The following is a 19,777-nucleotide window of genomic DNA, read 5'->3' on the forward strand; positions in this document are numbered from 1 at the left end:
CAAGCCTGCCGGGGAGAAGACACTCTCACGTGACCGAGCTGAATCTCGATAAAGGAGGAAGAGAGAGGGGGCAAAGAGAGAAATGAGAGAGGTGGAAAAAATGCCACTCAACAATTACGTCTAAATTGGAGGAGCAGTCATTGTTGACCGTTGCCAGGGTCATTTGTGTTCTAAAAGGGATTATCCTACGGGTAGGTCTAATCCTGAATGCTGATTGGTTAAAACTGCATTCCAGACAGTCTATTCCACAAATTACCACCGGCTAAATCTATGACGTTAAAATGCCTGTTCCATCTGACTGTGCAATCCACTGTCTCATCAGCCCAGCCAGGCACTTAATAAGCTTGATCTCCACTATAAAAAACATCTGGACATTATCTCACATTTATTTTAGACTAACATATTGATTTCAACATTGGAGATATAAACCTTGCTGTCTGTCTCTCCGACATTTGCAACATTGTTTCAATATTCAAATTCGATCTCCTGCTGTCCCATAGTAATGAATGAGTCGGGACGAGACAGACAGCAAGGCAGCGTTTCTCAGCCAGTCAAAATCATGAATCAGCTGGCATAATTTTTGGCATATATACAAAAAAAAATCAATTGAAAAAAGGTCAAATGAAACTCAGCAAATTTGCAGTCTTTCCAGCTTCAGGTTGAAGTGATTGTGTTACTGTAGCTGTATTGTTGGCTAGCTACTCTGATGAGTGAGCACATTTTCTATGCCAGGCGAAATCGTGCCTCATTAACTTATTGTTATGGATGTATCCAAATAAATGTCACTAGAAAACAGCTTAAACAAATGTAAATGCAGCTACTTTGCTGTTATTCTGGCTGCATTTTTTGACATGACTGTAAATTACCCATATTTGGCTAGCTAGCAAGCAACGATGGGGTCGCGTCTCTAGCAACCATAGATTTGTGTCGGGACTATATCTTGTGGAAGGATTAAATAGTATGAATAAATTAATCAAAATAAAGTTTTTAATGAAAATATGTCAATCATTATTTGAATATGTTGGTAACCTGTAACCTGTATAAAATAGATAATGCCCTCCAAGCCGGTGTTTGGAGGATATATTGGCCCGGTTTGCCAATATCAAGGGCCTAACAACAAGGGCCTAACAACACCCATGCCAATTTATCCTCCAAACCCCGACTTCTCGGGCATTAGCACTTAAGTAACCCGCTTGTCTGATTTGTGAGGCCAGTTGGGCAGTGTTCTGTGAACGGGTTGGTTAGGGGGTTGACATCAAGGTACTAATGAGTCTCCATAGAATTCCTCAAACGATTCCTGCTTTTGTAGGCCTGGGAGGTGGGCTAGGAAGTGGGTGGCTCACACAATCAAACAGGAATGTGGAATGTTGCCCATTTAGTTCTTAGGGTTGAGGCGATTCACTGAATACAACCATTATACATCCTGGGAAAATCTATACAACTGTTAGCTTTTTTGTTGACATACATAATGATTTCATTAATGCTAAACTCTATATGTCAATGTTTTGGCCACCTAGACAGAAAAACAGACAAAAAGTCCAGAATTTTCTTTTTTGGTCTTAGGAACTCTCCCCTGTCATATTTCCTCCCGTACATCAGACACTATTGTGAAAAGCACAGCGGTGTCCGCCTGCCCTTATCAACACCAACACACCAAGATTACAGGATTCAACTAACCCATCCTCTTCCTCATCCCCCTCATTTTCACTCTCACACTACACTAAACGGGAAGTATTCTGACTTGAGATCTACATGCTCAAATTGTCATGCAAGTCTCCCGTTGATATTAATAAATTATTTACAAGAAAGTCTGATTTACATACACTCATCTCAAGTCGGAATATTTCATATTTGAGTGTGGGACTTAAAGGGCCCAGGGACTCAAGAGGGACTCAGAGGGGACCTAGTGAGGGGACCTAGAGTAACGCCTGAAGGGGTTGAGTCCAGGGTAGATGTGACACAGTCAGTCCCCCAGCTGTTCCAAGGACAGCTGCCCCTTCACATTCCTCACATAACTACACAGGGCCTGGCTAGCGGTGTCAGGGTCACAGGGTGTGTGTTTGTGTGTGTGTGCGTGTGTGTGCGTGTGTCACTGTGCTGATTTTCCTGACAGTTACTGCATGCCTCTGCCGCTAGCTTCTAACACATACAAATTCTCACAGCCTGCTTGTTTTTGTCGTTACCATTGTTGTTGTTGTTTTCCTCTAGCAGTGTCTCTGTTGACACAACAACAAGGCCATTTGGTGTAGCGCTTTAGGCCCCAGTTTGACCAGAGTCTGTTAGTTAAATTCCATCAAATTAAGCAGATATGCCTCATAGAAGTCAACATTAAAATGTGAGATATTACACTACCCAGAGTCCACCGCTAAAACAAAATATTATCTACGCAAGGCCTTATTGATCCTCTGACCCGGCCACCTGCACTCTGGGTAATCTGAGCGACGTCCATCCTCCCCATGTCCATCCCTACTCTGACCCCTAACCCCTGACCTCTAACCTCTGATCTGTACACCCCACTTTAAAAAGATAAGGTTCCACATTGGGAGAAACTGAACTGTGCAAAAAAAAGCAGCCCAAATGAAATAAAAAATAGAGCAGCTTTAACTTGGGCCATGCATGATATACCCCGTTAAACGATAAACATTCATTCACTTATTCATGTATGAATGCAGGCAGAGAAACAATATATAGGATTAAGCATTATTTTACATAAACGAATAAAGTAAAGTCATTTTCTTATAAATGAAGACTTCTGAAACATAATACATTGCAGCAAGATCAGAAAATGAATATTTTACGTTTCAGTTTGGGTAAGCAAATTGACAAGATTCTCTTGACCAGATAAGTTCATGCCAACCGTATCGAGTCCCCGTGAGATGAGTCCCCCAGATGTTCTGAAGAATTCAGTATCACCGTTTAGGCAAAGCGGAAGATCAATCCATCAGTACTCCAACAAAACAATACTTCTCATTGGAATAACATCAGAACGATCAGTAAATAGTGTCCAAGACTAAACAGTATTTTGTGTAGTACTACTGAGCTTGAATGAGCATTTTCTTCAGTTCTGCGTTGCATTGTCCTTTACTGTTCTTGGATGTGTGTTATTTTGCATGGGGAGAGTGTAGTAGCCTACAGCCAAAATGGTTTTCCTTTGGGGTTCTTCACATCAGTAGTCATGTCACCTCCTCCGCCAACCCCCCTCTCAGGCTCAGCTGGTGCCGGCACCTAAAGTCCCCAGGACATGTAGTTACAGCTAGAGCCAGGTCTCACACAAAACTGCCAAACAGGAACTCCCAACGCCCATTACAATGTTTTAAACCCCAAACGCCCACTAGGTGATGGGGACGGGAAGAGGAAGGGAGGAGGTTCTCTCTCTCTTTTTCTCTCTCTCTCCTCTTTGGCTAGTGCAGAAGGACTGGTGGCCAATAGAGCAATATAATCTCTCCCAGATGGAAAGCAAAGAGTCTAATGTATCAGATACACAACGGAGGCAACTAACAGAACGGAAGAGTAAAGAGTGGAGGAGAGGAGAGAGAGGGGATGTTGTTGTTCCTTCACTGTGCATATCCTGGATCAGTTTGTGGATCAGCTGGTTATAAACAAGCTGAAGGGTTTTGTCTTTGTCCCGTTCTCTGGTCTGGTCACACACATGCTGATCACTGACTCTCCACTCTCCTCTCTCTTCATATGTATCCTATGTCCACCCAGGTATTCTTCATGCCATTATATTAAAGTCCGTGTGCAGAGGGCTTGTTTTTTATTTGATTTTTTCGTTTCATTTCACAGAATTATCAGAGTGAGAAGCGCAACGACATAGCAATACGAGTCTTTCACGATTGAATGGAAAGAAATGAAGAGGCTGTGTGACTGACCGGTATGTTGATGGTTATTTTATGAAAGGCTGCGAAGCAACGGCGCCATTTGCCAATAGTACACTGGGATGAAGGGGTTGTTGTTATCTTACAGCGCAAGCAGCAGTTTGTTGAGCGTGATCGCATGGACAACATCCAAACCTCCCTCTCAGAAACGATATGACATCATTGACATGGTGACGTCGTTCTGTGTACAAGGTCCTCCCAGGAGCATTGATGGTTCTTTAAACGTCGGTGTACTCACAGCATCATCAGGATGGGATCAAGGTGTGTTTTCACACTCACACCATGGTTGAGGTCTATTTATGGATTGTTTTTTTTTGTTTTTGTTTTTTGCACAGACAGGAAGTTCCAATCCAGTGGATGATGCAAAACAGGGAAATCTGAGGAAAAATAAGAGAGAGAGAGAAAGCATTAGACAAAGAACACGGACAGAGGACTTGTGTGAATGAAAGCAGGAAGGCAAACGGTGTTTAAGAGGTCATGGGAAGTTTCTCTCCTTTCACGCCTGCAAAAAAAATGTAAGAGTCACTAGTTCAGGGATGGAAAAATCACTCAGATAGGCTCCGGATCCTATCTTCACTATTTTACCATACCCCCTCATTCATTTTTCTTCTCCCCTCGGTAAAAACAAAACAGCCACTGCCTGCCCTGGCCTGGCATTTGCACCTGTTTCTCTGCAGACGTGTGTCAGCGATATCAAGTATTAGAGCTAAAAGGCTAATTCCCTCCTCTGTGAACGTTATCCACTTTCCTCCCATTCCATCCCCCAAAACAGTTAGGCTTTTATTTTTTGTATCATTCCCCCAACTCTAAATCCAGCTAGATATTTCACATCTGACCAGCTCTGGCTCTGCATCTCATTCGGACCTTTCCTTTTAAAAGCGCATATCTTTATTTTTCCAGCATTACGCCACCAATGATTTATAGCCTAGGGAACACCCCATATCAATTTTAAAGATATCCACCCCCTCCATCTGTCTCGCCTTCTTCCCTGTGGCCCTAACTAGAGGGCCGGGGGGGGGGAGCCGATCTTACAAATGGCTGTGGTATCTAGAGGACACACACACACACACAGGCACACACACGTGCACACCCAGGCACACAAATAACGGTAGCCCCCGTACATCCAGTGCAAGCAGCCAACTCTTCCTCCCAGAAGAGGTTTCTCATTTTGGCTTTGAGAAGCTCTAGGTATACTCGCCTAACGATGGGCAGATCCGCCGGGAGGTCATAGCATAGCGAAGGAGGAATAACAATAAGCAAACGTCTGTATCCTCTCCAACGCATCAGTGGAGTGAGCAATCTGACTGATAAAAGAAACCTCATTTGAGATTTTTTGGGGGGGGGTTCTATAAACTGGAGTTCGCTAGTCTTTACCAACCTTGGAAGTTACGAAATGGAACGATAACACATTTGATTTTATCAGTATTGGCACTCTTGCGAGACTAAAGGAGATCTCTGAATAAAAACATGGATTTGCTCGAAACCAGATTCCTTTGTGGCTTTAACCATCAGGAAGGAACATACCTAAGAAACGGAAGGGAGGAAGAGAGAGGGGAAAGTAGAGTAGAGTCCCTGTGAAAAGTGTTGAGTAGAGACCCTTCTCTCCTCTCTTCTTCCCCCTCTCCTCCCCTCCCACTATTTGGTAGACAGTAATATATCCCTGTCACTGTGTCTCTGTGCAGTCAACACTTACACTAACTCAGTGACTGACTTCCATCTGAAATAATTGTACAACCAAAATCAGTAGTTTTGCATTGGTCTAGAGAGGTTTAAAGCCTTCACTGCAGACTCTGTTTCAGAGATGAGTCACTGAAGAAAAAGGGCCCCTTCTAAGTCAGGGAGCATTTCATCCAAGGAGAGCAGAGCAGAGAGGAGAGGCATATCAGCATCCCAGACAGAGCAGTGAGGCTACTCCTAGCCACTCCCTGGCATTACCAAACAGGAGACTGGAGCATGCTGGACAGTTGCAGCCCAATCATACATCTCCTCTCTATCTCTCTTTTGCTCTCTCTGTCTCTCTCGCTATCTATCTCTCTCTTTCTCTGTCCCTCTCTCTTGGTCTCTCACTCTCTCTCTCTCTCTTTTGCTCTCTCTGTCTCTCTCGCTATCTATTTCTCTCTCTTTCTCTGTCCCTCTCTCTCGGTCTCTCACTCTCTCTCTCTCTCTCTCTCTCTCTCTCTGTCTCTCTCACTCTTTCCTGTTTCTCTCGCCCTCTCTTTGGCTCCCATCTCTTATGAGCTGAGAGCATGCAGCCATTTCACCCAGGTCTGCGAAATAAGGTCCGCCAAATGTGTGTGTGCATGCACGTGTGTGCACGACTGCCTGTTTGCGTGTGTGTATGTCTGCCTTTATGCATTCGTGTATGAGTGTGAAAGTCGGATTATGACACCAGGGTCTCCAGTGTTCAGAATGAGCAGGGTTGCCAATGGTCTGTGCTCTACATCCGTCTGGCCTGCTTATCGTCACTGAGGCCGAGAGAGGTTACTATATGGGCGTACAAATTGACACAGGGCATAGGGGAGAAGTGGGGAAGACTGAGGCTGCTCAGGCCAACAGTGAACACTCACCTCCAGGCTAGGCACTGTTATTTGTCAGGGCATGGTATATGTGTATGTCTATGTGTGTGCGTGCGGGCTGTGTGTTTTTCTCATCTGTATGGCTGTGCAGCCGTGTTTTCTCGAAAAGACAGGCGCCAAAGCCTTACTCCTTCCCCACTCCTCCCTACGACCACCCCAGACAGCAACTGAAGAGCAGCAGTCTGCCTCCCTGAGTCGCTAGTCTGCCTCCCTCCCTCTCTCCCTTACCCCTATCTCTCTCTCTCTCTCCTTCCTTCCTTCCTTCCTTCCTTCCTTCCTTCCTTCCTTCCTTCCTTCCTTCCTTCCTTCCTTCCTTCCTTCCTTCCTTCCTTCCTTCCTTCCTTCCTTCCTTCCTTCCTTCCTTCCTTCCTTCCTCCCTCCCTCCCTCCCTCTCTCCCGCCCAGCAACACACCATAAACCCATAAAAAGGAGGCGATTGAGAGTGGATTAGCCTCACCAGGCTGTGGTAGCCTGCCTGCCTGCATGTAGATTGTTTAATTGGCCTCCCCTCCGCTCACTCCTCTCAGACAAATTTCCCCCACAGGGACAATAAAAGTATTCTATTCTGTTTCAATTACCCCTCTGTCCCTCCTCCCTCACCCCAACCCTGCGGCCTCAAAACTCACTTAACCTACCCATACAATCCCCTATCCTCTATCCTAGCCCTCCCACCCCTCTCTCTACATGGTCCCCCACACACACGCTCAAACACAAAGGGATGTCCAGCTATGGTGAAACATGTGGTGGGATGCATTTTGTTTATCCCTGTATCTGTGGTTTTCCGTGGTGTCGACAGACACAACCACTCAAAACACACTCAGTACTCAGACAATGGAGGCTGTGTGAAGATGTTGCTTATTCAAAAACAATACGCTTTAGTCTACCATCCTCCTCTTCTCTCCTTTCCCAATGGGCATCTCCTTCTCTCTCTCCATCTCCTCAGTAGCCAGACATAGCAAATCCAGCTCTGCTGCTGAATCACTGAGCAATCACCTACTGGCTATAGCGTCATCGTGGGAGAGATCTGTGTCTGTCAAGGAGTAGATTCTCCTGAAATGTAACTGTACATACATATCATGTCAAACATACATACTGTATGTGGAAAATATGTCTATCCATTACATGCTGTATTGCTGTTGGCTCTGCCTACACATTATTTTAGTAGTGCCAGACAGACAGTCAGCAAGCCACACATACTGTCTGCTCGGGGCTGAAAACCAGACGACAAGACTAGGAAATAAATAAAGAAGTCAAATAGTAGCGGCTGCTTGGTTAGTATTCAAAACATGCAGTTCAGCCTTGGCCAAATTCTCGTGGCAATATAATTAGTCTATCAATAGTCAATTTGTCCTCGATTCAATCGGGATATTTGTCCTTGTCCTTGTAAAAGAGAGACGGCTACTGAATGAAGACAGCTGTGTTTAACCTATGAGCTGGGAATTGAAGTTACAGTATGTGAATGTTCCAAAACACAGCCCTAATAGATATATGACTGAGTGACTGAATAAGAAAAACTGACAACAAGAAACTCATGCACTCAGCTCGGCTGTGAAACTCTCCAGTTTGGACTCTCCAGAATATCACTTATACGTTATGCTTTCCATCTCTCTCCCCCACAGTAACAAACAGACAGCAACACAGAGAGCGAGAGAGACAAAGACAGAGACAGAGAGACTTGTCTCCGTACCTCATGGGAAGGGGGTTGGGATGGAGGTGTCAGGCTATCCCAGGATCCCTTGCAGCTCAGGCAGGGAGATGTTTCCAGGTGCTGACGAAGGCCGTTGGGATGAGGGAGTAGGGTACGGTAGTTATGCTGTTCCACGCGTCCAGCGTCGGATCATAACAGTCCAGAGTCTTACACCGCTGCGTGCCAAAGTAGCCCCCCACCACGTACAGTTTGTTACCTGACGCCACGGCCTGGCAGCTCATTCTCTTGGCTGTCACGTCTCCCACTTTAGTCCACTGGTACGTGTCGCTGCTGAACTTATAGGCTGAGCACGCTGAGAACTCCGTGTCCCCACCCATCACAAATATCTGGTTTCCAAGGACAGCGGCGGCAGTGTAGCGCCAAGGCTGTGGGCAGGAGGCGGGCACCGTCCAGCGGTTCTCCTGCGGGTCATAGCACTGCACCTTGGGTAGTTTGTCGTGGGTGACGCTTGTGCCTCCGAAGGCAAAGAGTTTCAGCTTGACGCTGACCACCGCTGCGTTGCTCACGCCCTCCCTCAGCGGCGCCACCATGGTCCATTTATTGGCCACCGGGTCGAACTGCTCCACCTGTTTCAGGGACACTGAGGGCGAGGCGGGGAGGCAGCCGGTGCCGGCCGTGTGTCCTCCAACTACGTAGAGGCAGTGTTTCAGCTCGGCCGAGCCGTGGCCGAAGCGAGCGATGAGCATGGGCGCCGCCTTGGACCACTCCTCGTGCAAGGTGTCGTAGACCCACACGTCTTTGGACACGCCGTTCTCTGAGCCTCTCCCGCCAGTCACATAGACATTACAGCCGATGGCGCAGGCGCTGAACTCCTTCCTGGGGCTGGGGATGTCTGCCTTGGGGATGATCTCCTTGGCCTTCTGGTCCACCAGGTACAGCTTGTCACACATAAAGGTCTGTCCTCCCAGCAGGAACAGGGCGTGGCTGGTCTTCCTGGGCCGGGCGCAGGGGCTTTTCACCACACCATCGTTCTGAAGGATCTTCAGCTTGCAGTGGATAGCCTCGTCCACCAGCTCTTTGCTCTTCAACTGGTCATTGATCAGCTCCTCTGTGGACACATTCTCCATGAGGAAGATGGCAGGGAGTAGAGCCAGGCGGACGGTCTGCAGCAGCTCAGGCAGGTTGCAGTGCCTCCTCTCCAAGTCGTAGTTGACCCAGTTAAGGGCAGCCTCGTAGACCAGCCTCTCATCCTCTGTCTCCAGCTCCTCGTGGGACAGGAGCTGCACCACCATGTCTTTGGGAAGCTGGAGGAAATCCTCTGTCTTGCAGATGGTGGGGAAGTTGCTGAGGCACATGCCCCAGGAGAGCTCAGACAGCTTCGTACACTGGTGGGCGTCGGACAGCAGCAGCATGCCCAGGCAGTTGGACGGGTGCAGGTTCCTCTCCAGGAACTCGGCGCAGGCGTCCCGAATGTCCTGGAACTCCAGCATGTCCCCTGCCTCAAGGAGGGACTCTGCATTCTCCTCATTGATGACAACCCGGGACGTGTAAGCATAGTCTAATAAGAGCTCCAGGACCTCCGGGTGGATGGAGTCCCTGAAGTCCACCTCGCTGGCCTGGCTCTCCTTCAGCCCGCCAGAGAACATGGCCTGTCAGAGAACAAAGAGGATGGGAAACCAAGAGAGTTAGCTAATTAGCTCGTAAAACTTTTAGCCCAGCTAGTGTTAGCATGGTGGCTAAACATGCATGTTTTCTTATGGGAAATGCTAACGGTTCCCTCTCTTGGTAATAAGTGTCTTTACCTCAAAGTAGCGGCTGCAGGCAGCCAGCACAGCACGGTGGCAGGGGAAGGAGCGACTCCCGGCATGGAGGAGGACGTCGGTGAAGAGACGCTGCTGCCGCAGTGTGTTCAGGTGCATGAGGACGCTGTCGGCATACGATGACTTGTGGAACAGGTAGATGTTCATGGAGCCGGTGCTGGCACGCGACTTGCGGTTCTCGTGGACGCAGACAGACATTTTCATTGAATCCTGGGAAAGAGAACAAAACCAGAAATTGGATTTAGAATACATAACGTATCATAACAAAGTAAAACACACAGCCGTTGGCATGAGTGATTCACAAAATGAAAACCAGTAGCCCATATATACCCATATATATATGGAAACAGAAAAATGCATGATAAGAAATTCAAAGCATGGGGACATAGCCTACAGTTCAAAGTCCCTTTTCTGACCAGAAAACCAGAATATAAATGAAAGCTAGTCCAAGCTAAAACCCTGTTAGAGTGCATAACTCATCTCTACACAGTCCTAGGGAAGGGTACTGAGTCACCATCTCAGTCTCAGGGTGCTTCCCAATTGGCACCCTATTCCTTATATAACCATATGGGCCCTTGTCAAAAGTAGTGCACTATATAGGGAATAGAATGCCATTTGGGATGCAGCCTCAGTCACATTTTGATTCCAGGGACAGGTGTCTGATATGATCAATATCAGCAGGGTCGCTCACTGGGCTAGGACAGGCTGGTCTCATAGACAAGACTTAACATAGTAAACGAAAATCCAGAACACTCAAATTAGTATGATATGCTACATTTGGTATCGTTACATAAGACAGAAGGTAACTTAAGGGGAAAATGAAATGTGGGTCAGGTGGGTCAGGGTGGATGGGTAGCTGTATAAAGTGAACGTCTAGCAACCCAAAATGTTGCGTGTTCGAATTTCGTTACTGACAACTTCAGCAACATTGCAACGACTTACTACTTTTTAGATGCCTTGTAAGGGTTGGCTAGGGGGAGAAAACGTTCAAAAGTAAACAGCAAGGCATGTACACCCCAGAGTTCCGTAAGGAACCAATGCTAGCCAATGGTTCATATTTGCACCTTCGGTTAGTTGAGGGGTTCTTGGAGGAACCTTTTTGGTTCAATGTAGCACTGGGTTCCTGGAGGAACACTGGAGTGGAAGCGTGGTTTAGTAGGAGTGTGGCTTTTTTTGGTGCCCCGTTAAGAGTAAATGTCAGTCCTGTTCATCTGTTCTGTTGAATTGTCATCACACGTTAAAGTTGATCTAAAATCAAAAATTTCTCAAGTGATTCCAACTATACTGAACAAAAATGTAAATGCAACATGTAAAGTTTTGGTCCCGTGTTTCATGTTCTGAAATAAAAAAATCCCAGAAATGTTCCATACGCACAAAAAGCTTACTTCTCTAAAATGTGTGAGCACTAAATTTGTTTATATCCCATTTCTCCTTTGCCAAGATAATCCATCCACCTGACAGGTGTAGCATATCAAGAAGCTAATTAAACAGCATGATCTTTACACAGGTGCACCTTGTGATGGGGACAATAAAAGGTCCACTTTAAAATGTGCAGTTTTGTCACACAACACAATGCCACAGATGTCTCAAGTTGAGGGAGCATGCAATTGGCATGCTGACTGCAGGAATGTCTACCAGAGCTGTTGCCAGAGAATTTAATGTTAATTTCTCTACCATAAGATTCATCCAATGTCGTTTTAGAGAATTTGGAAGTATGTCCAACTGGCCTCACAACCGCAGACCACGTGTAACCATGCCAGCCCAGTACCTCCACATCCGGATTCTTCACCTGCACACAATACCCCATAATGACAAAGCGAACACAGGTTTTTAGACATGTTTGCAAATGTATAAAAATAAAATACCTTACTTACATAAGTTTTCAGACCCGAAAACGTATGTATGAGACTCAAAATTGAGCTCAGGTGCATCCTGTTTAGATTGATCATCCTTGAGATGTTTCTACAACTTGATTGGAGTCCACCTGTGGTAAATTCAATTGATTGGACATGATTTGGAAAGGCACATACCTGTCGATATAAGGTCCCACAGTTGACAGTGTATGTCAGAGCAAAAACCAAGCCATGAGGTCGAAGAAATTGTCCGTAGAGCTCTGAGAGAGGATTGTGTCGAGTGGCCTCACACAGTGGCCTCCATCATTCTTAAATGGAAGAAGTTTGGAACCACCAAGACTCTTCCTAAAGCTGGCCACCCAAGCCAAACTGAGCAATTGGGGGAGAAGGGCCTTGGTCAGGGAGGTGACCAAGAACCCGATCGTCACTCTGACAGAGCTCTATCTCCTCTGTGGAGATGGGAGAACCTTCCAGAACGACAACCATCTCTGCAGCACTCCACCAATCAGCCTGCTTGGAGTTTTCCTAAAGGCACCTAAAGGACTCTCAGACCATGAGAAACAAGATTCTCTGGTCTGATGAAACCAAGATTGAACTCTTTGGCATGGATGCCAAGCGTCACGTCTGGAGGAAACCTGGCACCATCTTTACGGTGAAGCACGGTGATGGCAGCATTATGCTGTGGACATGTTTTTCAGCAGCAGGGACTGGGAGACCAGTCAGGATCGAGGGAAAGATTAACGGAGCAAAGTACAGAGAGATCCTTGATGAAAATCTGCTCCAGAGCGCTCAGGACCTCAGACTGGGGCGAAGGTTCACCTTCCAACAACGACCCTAAGCACACAGCCAAGACAATGCAGTATTGACTTCGGGACAAGTCTCTGAATGTCCTTGAGAGGCCCAGCCAGAGCCCAGAATTGAATTCTATTCAACATCGCTGGAGACTTGAAAATAGCTGTGCAGTGACGCTCCCCATCCAACCTGATAGAGCTTGAGATGATCTGCAGAGAAGAATGGGAGAAACTCCCCAAATACAGATGTACTAAGCTTGTAGCGTCAAATTCCAAGAAGACTCGAGGCGGTTATCACTGCCAAAGGTGCTTTAACAAAGTACTGAGTAAAGGGTCTGAATACTTACGTAATGTGATTTTTTTTGCACACATTTCTAAAAATCTGTTTTTGCGTCGGAATTTTGGGGTGTTGTGTGTGTAGAAAAAAACGATTGAATCCATTTCAGAATAAGGCTGTAACGTAACAACATTTGGAAAAAGTCAAGGGGTCTGAATACTTTCTGAATGCACTGTATGCCCTTATTTGGAGTTTGACGTCACAGATGTGAGTTTTATGGAAGAAGGCACAAAATGTCACTGTCTTCCGTTGAAAGATACAGACAGGTGCAGAAGATGGCCAGTAGCGATAAAAGAGTGGAAATACGAACAAAACACCACTACAGCCAATCTTGCAAATCTATGTGTTTAGTAAGCACTTAATTGATGATGACTATGAGAGCGATATACAATCAGAAACGATGGTAACAAAACACAGAAGAAAAACGCAAAGACAGAGCTGTACCTTCTGTATTCCCATGGATTGGATCTGGCGCCGTGCAAAAATACAGAGGCGCTTTTGAGAAGAGAAACCGTCAAAGCGAGCGTGCGGAAGTATGTAGTCTGGTCATCGCAGTTCGAGTTGATCTTATAGTGTTGTAGCATAGGCGCTGTACTGGTTAGCATACGTTGAGGAGATAATACACCGTAATTGTGTCGCCTTACATCGTAATAGACAGTAAATTGTGTCATGTCATATTGCAGAATGGACAGAATAAAAATGAAAGGTGTTGCTGCATTTGAAAACCTTTTACTACAGTGGGCTTACAGTGTTTATTGGTAGTCTTAAACAAATCTACTTTGAAACAAAAGTATACACCTCACACACATGATTGTGGCCTTAAAAAAAAAACACCTGCATCATGTCAGGTATATAGTTGAAATGTATTACACTGAGAACTTACATCCCAATATTACACTTTATATACATCACAGAATATGTAATATGTGAAATATAACAAAACTGTTTGACATAGATCGCAGCCGGCCGCGACTGGGAGACACATGGGGCGGCGCACAATTGGCCCAGCGTCGTGCGGGTTAGGGGAGGGTTTGGCCGGCAGGGATCTCCTTGTCCCATCGCACACTAGGGACTCCTGTGGCGGGCCGGGCGCAGTGCACGCTGACACGGTCGCCAGGTGTACGGTGTTTCCTCCGACACATTGGTGCGGCTGGCTTCCGGGCTAAGTGGGCATTGTGTCAAGAAGCAGTGCGGCTTGGTTGGGTTGTGTTTCGGAGGACGCACGGCTCTCGACCTTCGCCTCTCCCGAGTCTGTACGGGAGTTGCAGCGATGAGACAAGACTGTAACTACCAATTGGACACCACAAAATTGCGGAGAAAAAGGGGTAAAACTTAAAATAATAATAATAAAAATAATCCCCCAAAAATATTTGAAAATACACTTTTTTTAAATATATAAAATATAATTTTAAAAAAACTGTTTGACATAAAAAATGCGGATTTTCAATAAAAAATGTTTTTAACATAAATATTAATTATGAAATTGTAAAACATTTAATAAAATTCCAGCCATGAGGCCAAAGAGGGCACCTTTGGTCATTGACTGCAGGAAAGGGCAATTGACTTAGTATCAGCTCTACTAATTTTTTTCATAATAATAATCACCAATGCCTGATGTGTTGGCTAGCCATGGTTTATTTGCATGACAACATTTCATGCTTTTAACAACTGTATAGCCTTGCGGGAAATACATGGTCCCAGGAACCACCTGGGGTAGGCCTATTTGGTTGCATGTAGTCTGGTCTATTGTGCATTCGTAACCCCCACCTCCCCCTGTCGATAGTGGCCATGAGTATCCTAACAATATAATTACTTTTAGCCCCATTGCCATGGAAAATATATGACAGATTATTAACATCTGTGGCCCTCCGGTAGTTTTCTTCCTCACTCACAAGTATTTTGTCGTCAGACATGTTTGTAGGTTGCTGTTTACTTCGTATAACTAATCTGTAATGCTAGGCTACTGTTTTCACTTCTTCCCCATTAAAGTTGAACACAGACAGTTTTGTAGCTTCAACAAAGCTTAAAGAGGTGTATGAGTTCCTCAAAAGCCTGTGCTAATCTCAAAGTTGGAAAAGTTACCACTTTATTACGAGTGGCGCAGCGGTCTAAGGCACTCAGTGCAAGAGGTGTCACTACAGTCCAGGCTGTATCACATCCGGCCGTTATTGGGAGTCCCATAGTGCGGCGCACAATTGGCCCAGCGTCGTCTGGGTTTGACTGGGGTAGGCCGTCATTGTAAATAAGAATTTGTTCTTAACTGACTTGCCTAGTTAAATAAAGGTGAAATAAAATATTAGCAATGTTAATATTAATATTATATTTAAGAATATGTCATATGCATAACTATTGAAAGGACATTTTTATTTTCAGTGTACAAACTTAACACGATGAACGGAATGACATTAATGCCAACGGGTGGCCAAAATGAACTATCTGAAAGCCACACCTCCAATAAACTGCGCCTCCAATCTGTTATCCAATCTACAATATATTATTAAAAAGGTTCAAAATTGAACCCCTCCCTCACAAAAAAGATCCCAGTTTGAACCTTTACACAGGGGTTCCTCAAGCACCCTTTTCAGAAGGGTTTCTCAAAGGTTCTGCCAGTGTGACAACACAAAAGGTTCTTCCAGGCACCTTTACTTCTAAGAGTGTAGGCTATATCTTATAACTGTTCAATCGCTGCAGGAAAAATTAACCCTGTCACCGGGCAAGATGTCAACAAAACCCGTCAGTGTAAACTGCCACCATATGCTCATCTGCAGTGTATATTTAACATAATCTGTCCTAATTGTCATGTAACCGATATAAGCAGCGCGGTCCCCAACCGGGTGTCACCATCTCTGCACGAGAGGTTAATTGTGTTTAAGCCCAACGCTCAATGGGACTAAAATTGTGGTTTTTGCCGAATTTAACCAAATTAGAAACATAAATGACACATCAGCAGCTATGTTGGAGCCATGTCGCACCTGATGCCCCCATTAATACGGTTACACCGGGAGCAGCTGTAAAAGGGCACGCGGAGAGACTACTTAGAACAGACCGGGTGCAATCAATGATAAGAGAACACAATATAAAGGGTATTCTAAAATGAAAGGGTTACATTTGCAAGGGATGATTTCTTCGGTTTACAACTAGCCAATAGCCTCATTTGGTGTGTTGTCTAGATGGGACTGGCTTGAAGACGAGCAATCAAATATTGTATTTAAACGACATAGCCTGCATAGGCTAAAACTCCTCATAGCCTACCTACATGCCCTAAAAATAGCACATTTTATATGATCACAATCCTTGCTTTGTCTTGCTTCTCTCCTTGAGTCAGGCTAGAATACATGCAGCCTAGAATAATAACATGATAATTCAAACGTTAAACAAAATAAAGCTCCCTATGAATATTGTCCTCTAAACTGTTATAATTTGGCATCTGATCTCATATAGACCGATGTATGATGAATTGCTTTAAATGTCATGCTGCAAAATGCATTAAAACAATGTGTCTTCAGGCTATGTTCATAAATTACGCGTTTCCCCAAAATATGGCACAAGAATGATTGAGCTTCTCCATGAATTATGTAGTCCACGACGCCACATCTCAATGGATAGTGAGAGAATGAGAATGCTCAGCTACTCCATGCATGGACCTATATCATTACAATAATGACAATTAACAATTCTCTAATGTGGAAAATACAAGTAGGCTATGTGCCATACATACCTCCTTAGGTGGGAGTTCAATTTTGTCCGCTTTATCCCTCGAACATGCCACTGCTGGAAGAGTAGCCACGATGCTGGTTCAAGCAAGCCACTTGTGCTTGTGAGAATGCGCGTCTTGGGTTCCTCAGTAAGGAATAGCTATATTTGGGGAGGACCTGAACACTATTTCTATCCCTATAGAAATGTCAATGGACTCTAATCATCCAAATGTTTAGTTCAGTGATTAGATCTCCAGTTCTAAATTCATCGTTCTGTCCAGGTTAAAATAAGGACCAATAAATACAAAATAAGGAAAAGGATTTGCGCTAGCGGACTGACTCCAGACTTGCGTCTGATCCTATAGCAGTTCTATGTCGCCAGCTAGTGCGTGTCGTGCGCTCGGTGAGTCGGGTCTTCCCTAGGTAAAGTCAATGGGGTGTGTTTATAGTGAGAAAGGGGGAGGACCGTCCTCGTGTCGAGGAAGCGAGTGGGAGGGGTATGCAAAATAGCTTTGTGTTGTGGTGGGAACCAAGCAGCAGCAGAGGTAGAGGCGATGGAATGAGAACGCAAGACCTGGAGGTCGGGCCCTCTGTTGATCAGAAGGCAAGGGGGAGGTAATAAAACAGTAAACTAGTGTGAAAGCCAGGGAGAGAGCCCAACTGCCGACTCACATCCAAGAGTGTGAATATTTACTCACCTGCAGAACTTTATTACAAACGGAAGTTTGACAGACAAATTGGATCATGGTACATCAGTAGGCCTATACTAGCACTTCTCATGACTCCAATCGTAAGCAGTGGCTCATTCCACATCCAACGCTGAACCGAAGCTCTTTCTAAACCTTTATATGACTTGTTTGAGATATGTTTTTAGAAACATTTGGAACTTAACTTTCATATCAGCAAGAAAGAATTTTCAAAAAACAAAACGTATTGTAACTGAAAAATACTTTTGGTTGCTGTTAAAGCAAGTTAAAACAGTGTAGAGTATGTGTATATTTAGCATTTGTGAAATGATTTTGATGTGATATGAAAGAAGAGGGCTTTATGTTTCTAGAACCATACCACAACTTAGAATCAATTCACGTTTAGATGGAGTATTTGGCTGTTTTGGCTTCCAGAGCCAGTTTGTCTCTGAACATAACACGTAAGGTTAACTCCTTAACAGTACATTCTTGGGACAGGCCTATACACTCTGTAATGTAGGCTTTTATGTGTTCATATTTTTTGCATCGTATACTACTGGATAAAATGCACCAGATATTATTTACATGAGGCTTCATTTGAATTCCAGGAAGTCCATTTCCATACATTTTTTATAACTTCCTCATGGAGTATTGATGCGTTTCATCATCAACATTTTGTATGCAGGGCCTAGTGGCTTGCCATCATAAATTCCTAATAGCCACTTTAGCACAGGTGTAATCTCGGGTTAACCCAGAATTTAAGTCTTGTGTAATTGGTCAGCTCCTCAATTAACACACTGAATCTGTCCATGAAAGAGTAGCACAGGTGTGGGATTGCAAATGTTGACCTGCACTTTTCATATGTCGATCTTTGGTGGGGTCCTTTGCCCATAGCAGCAAATATAAAATAATGGCAAGATTTCCATACAGATAAATGTAATTACCGTAGGCACATATCAAAGGTGTACACGGTGAGGACGATAAGAATAACGCTTTTTTTTCATAAAGTCCTCTCTTTGACTGAATGCACTCCATACCTGTGCATAGCCGCAGAAGGTGGTTTTGGGGTGGGGTGTGGGTAAGTGTCCCGTGAAAATCTCACTCTTAAAAGCTTATAATCTGTTAACTCCCAACTAATGTTGTTGACTCGTTCTATATTTGCATTTGTGGCCAAAGTATAAATTAGAAAAGAAACTCTTCAAAAACCCCACCTCAAACTTGCATCTCAAACAGATGTTTAAAAAAAATGCTGCTATTTCCTCATAAATAATGAACATCATGTTTTTTTGTCGAGACATCTCATTGGCTGAGCTGGCCAATCACCTGTTTACTTGTCGTTTATATTTTTTATGGACCAGTATACACCCACAACATTCTGTTGTTGAGGTATGCCAACACCATTCAAACACAGAAAAACTGCTTTTGACACCTTCCTCTTTGAACTTTGTAGAATCAACCCTCAAAAGCATGAAAACAAGAACATGTCCTTGCATCAGAAATTCAAATATGAGGTGATGCAATATTCTGCAGTGTCCTAACAAATACATGTTAGACTATGTTCATGGCCATCAGAGTTCTTTCTGTAAGCAAAATGAAAGACATCTTATAATCAGTATCAAAGTACAAACACCTGGGTATGCATCCAGGAGTAATGTAATATTCCAAACATATTATATTGCGAGATGTTGATGTTGATGCACTTCAATATCGTAGACACACAAAATAGAAGTTTAAGACAAGTTAAATATCGTACATATCATTGAAAATATGAAATATATCAGAATTGTTAATTGTAAATAATGTTTGTTTAGCGTTGGCTCTTTTAGAATAATTACATTTTTGGGGAAGGAAAACCATTTCACTCATATTGTAATTAGTTATAGATCATATTTCATAGAAATCTTGAAACACTGGACAGCTACTTTAAGTGGAATATACATTTTGCATGCCTGGGCCTTACAACATAAATTAGTTCATATTTGTGAAATTGTACAGACACCACAGCACAATATGATTTAGATGTATATACTGTACATTACTTGGCATGCAACATTGGCAACATTTATAAAGCTTAACTGTAGAAAGATCTTGTCTGATCAAATTCTCCTAAATCACTAATCAAGTTAGAAATGGTGAAATGTGGAGATTTTATTTTCATTTATTTATTATTTAACCTTTATTTAACTAGGCAAGTCAGTTAAGAACAAATTATTATTTACAATGACGGCCTACCAAAAGGCAAAAGGTCTCCTGCGGGACGGGGGCTGGGATTTAAAAAAAAAATATATTAGATATAAATATAGGACAAAACACACATCACGACAAGAGAGACAACACAACACTACATAAAGAGAAACCTACGACAACAACATAGCAAGGCAGCAACACATGATAACAACATGGTAGAAACACAACATGTTAGCAGCACCAAACATGGTACAAAAATTATTGGGCACAGACAACAGCACAAAGGACAAGAAGGTAGAGACTTTT

General features: G+C 44.1%; 1 protein-coding gene across 1 annotated transcript; it reads right to left on the minus strand.

Annotated features, from left to right (window-relative positions):
- Positions 1-594: 594 nt before the first annotated feature.
- On the minus strand, positions 595-16,962 carry LOC120021771 (ectoderm-neural cortex protein 1). The gene is made up of 4 exons (XM_038965620.1): positions 16,622-16,962; positions 9,905-10,132; positions 8,142-9,751; positions 595-4,255 (listed from the first exon to the last, which is right to left on the minus strand). Exons 2-3 carry the CDS (start codon positions 10,124-10,126, stop codon positions 8,198-8,200), a joined length of 1,776 nt encoding a protein of 591 aa, XP_038821548.1. The 5' UTR covers positions 10,127-10,132; positions 16,622-16,962; the 3' UTR covers positions 595-4,255; positions 8,142-8,197.
- Between the last annotated feature and the right edge of the window lie 2,815 nt (positions 16,963-19,777).

This window comes from Salvelinus namaycush, chromosome 26 (assembly GCF_016432855.1).
Source record: "Salvelinus namaycush isolate Seneca chromosome 26, SaNama_1.0, whole genome shotgun sequence".
In the NCBI taxonomy this organism is placed as follows: Eukaryota; Metazoa; Chordata; class Actinopteri; order Salmoniformes; family Salmonidae; genus Salvelinus; species Salvelinus namaycush.